General features: G+C 45.2%; 1 gene segment (V, D, J or C); it reads left to right on the top strand.

Moving 5' to 3' along the window:
• Window positions 1-819, top strand: LOC118913453 (T cell receptor alpha variable 9-2-like). The segment is given in 2 exon segments: window positions 1-72; window positions 195-819. Coding segments are annotated over 2 exon segments (381 nt in total).
• The last annotated feature ends 952 nt before the right edge of the window (window positions 820-1,771 follow it).

The raw sequence follows: 1,771 nt of genomic DNA, 5'->3' as shown, positions 1-1,771 counted from the left end.
AACATTATTTAGGTGACACCGTAGAGATGAACTATTCCCCAGGCGTAGTGACTATGGTATTCCTACTGATTGGTAAGTAAAATGCCTCTGAAAATTTGGGTCTTTCTTCTCATGTGCCAGCAAAGTCTGTAACCATAATTTTATCCAAGAGCTTTATGCCCACTGTGACATGGATCTCTTTTATTTTCCCTCAGGCCAAGCCCGAGGAGACTCAGTAGCCCAGATGGAAGGCCAAGTGACCTTCTTGGAAAGGGATTCCCTGACTATGAACTGCACTTATTCAGCCACAGGGTACCCCACTCTTTTCTGGTATGTGCAGTCTCCTGGAGCAGGTCCACAGCTCCTCCTGAAACCTGCAAAGACCAATGAGAAGGGAAGGAACAAAGGTTTTGGAGCCACGTACAATAAAGAAGCCTCCTCCTTCCACTTGGAGAAAGCCTCAGTCCAAGAGCTGGATTCGGCTATGTACTACTGTGCTCTGAGTGACACAGTGACAGGAGCTGCAGGGGGAGCTGAGCGCAAACTCTGAACAGAACTTGGGGCTGGGTGCTGAGCGTGTCTGCCTGTTTGATCCTCCCTGGTTCAGCCCTGTCTGCAGTTGGTTTTCCTTCAGTCTCTGGTGGATACAAAGATCATTCAAATGGCCAGAAGACAAGAACACGGAGTGCACATTCCCTACACCCAGGCCTTCACTGTTACATGGAAACTCTGACAACAACAGCTCCTCATAAAGGGCAGAAGAGATTTCAGGGTGCTGCCACACAGCAATGGAGTGTCTCTTGCTTATCTTTGCAGTCAAAGTCCAGCCCCACAGATGGTTCCAGGCCACCCTGGTGGGTACTGCTGTTTCTTATGCTTTTAGAGAGCCAAAGTAAAAAAAGAGCGCTTGAGAAGGTGGTGTTTGTGTATCTTTCTGACAGAACTGGTGGGAGAGGCAGTAGGAAAGTGACAGCCCTGAGCCTCATGTGCTTAATGGAGAAAGAAGGAAGGAGAAGGAAGGAGGACAGAGCTCACGTGTCACTGAGCAATGAAAAGGAAAGAAAGAGACCTTTATCCTGGTTTACTTTATAGTAAATAAGATGATGGGCACACGCTGATGATCCAAAGGTGGAAGGACAGAAACATCACTAGGAAATGCCTTGTGGCTTGGTCATCACATGGGCCCCTCCTTGTATTCCTGACCTGTACACTGACCTGTCGGCTTTCTAACAGTTCTCCAGGGAGAGGGTTTTTAGTGCCCACATCTCCATCTCTGAAACTCCTGAAATCTTATTAAAAAGCAAGTAAAGAAATTGAAAAAGGCATAAACCCACAAAGAGAACAGAAAAGGAGCTGACAGAAGACAGTAATGTCAGCAAGATTTTAGTGGTAAGCAGAGAAATGAAAAGAAGATTCCATATATTTCTCCTATATGGAGAAATGAAAACTTGCAGACAGGGCAGACCAAATAAAGAAAAAATTTGGGTCTAGTGTGAGAAGCCAATAAGAAACTCCTTAAGGTGAGCTGCACCCTCTGGAAGGCTTAGGAATGAGAAGCACCAATTGCATTTGAATAACTGAGGTAGATGGTGCTATTTGTGTGTGTACTTGTGTGTTTTAGGGGAATTTGGGGAGTAGAGGATGAAAATGGGAGGACCGAAGGAGAAAACTTATAAGCAGCAAAACACCCATGCTCTCCATGACTCTTTATAACAAGTAAGATCACTTCCCAAACCTTACAGAAAAATGCAAGTTAGTCATTGATGAATTGAGGAACAGCACATTAAAAGAA

Source organism: Manis pentadactyla, chromosome 11 (assembly GCF_030020395.1).
Source record: "Manis pentadactyla isolate mManPen7 chromosome 11, mManPen7.hap1, whole genome shotgun sequence".
NCBI lineage: Eukaryota > Metazoa > Chordata > Mammalia > Pholidota > Manidae > Manis > Manis pentadactyla.
The sequence above is the reverse complement of the archived record's forward strand: the minus strand, read 5'-3'. Positions and strand labels throughout refer to the sequence as shown.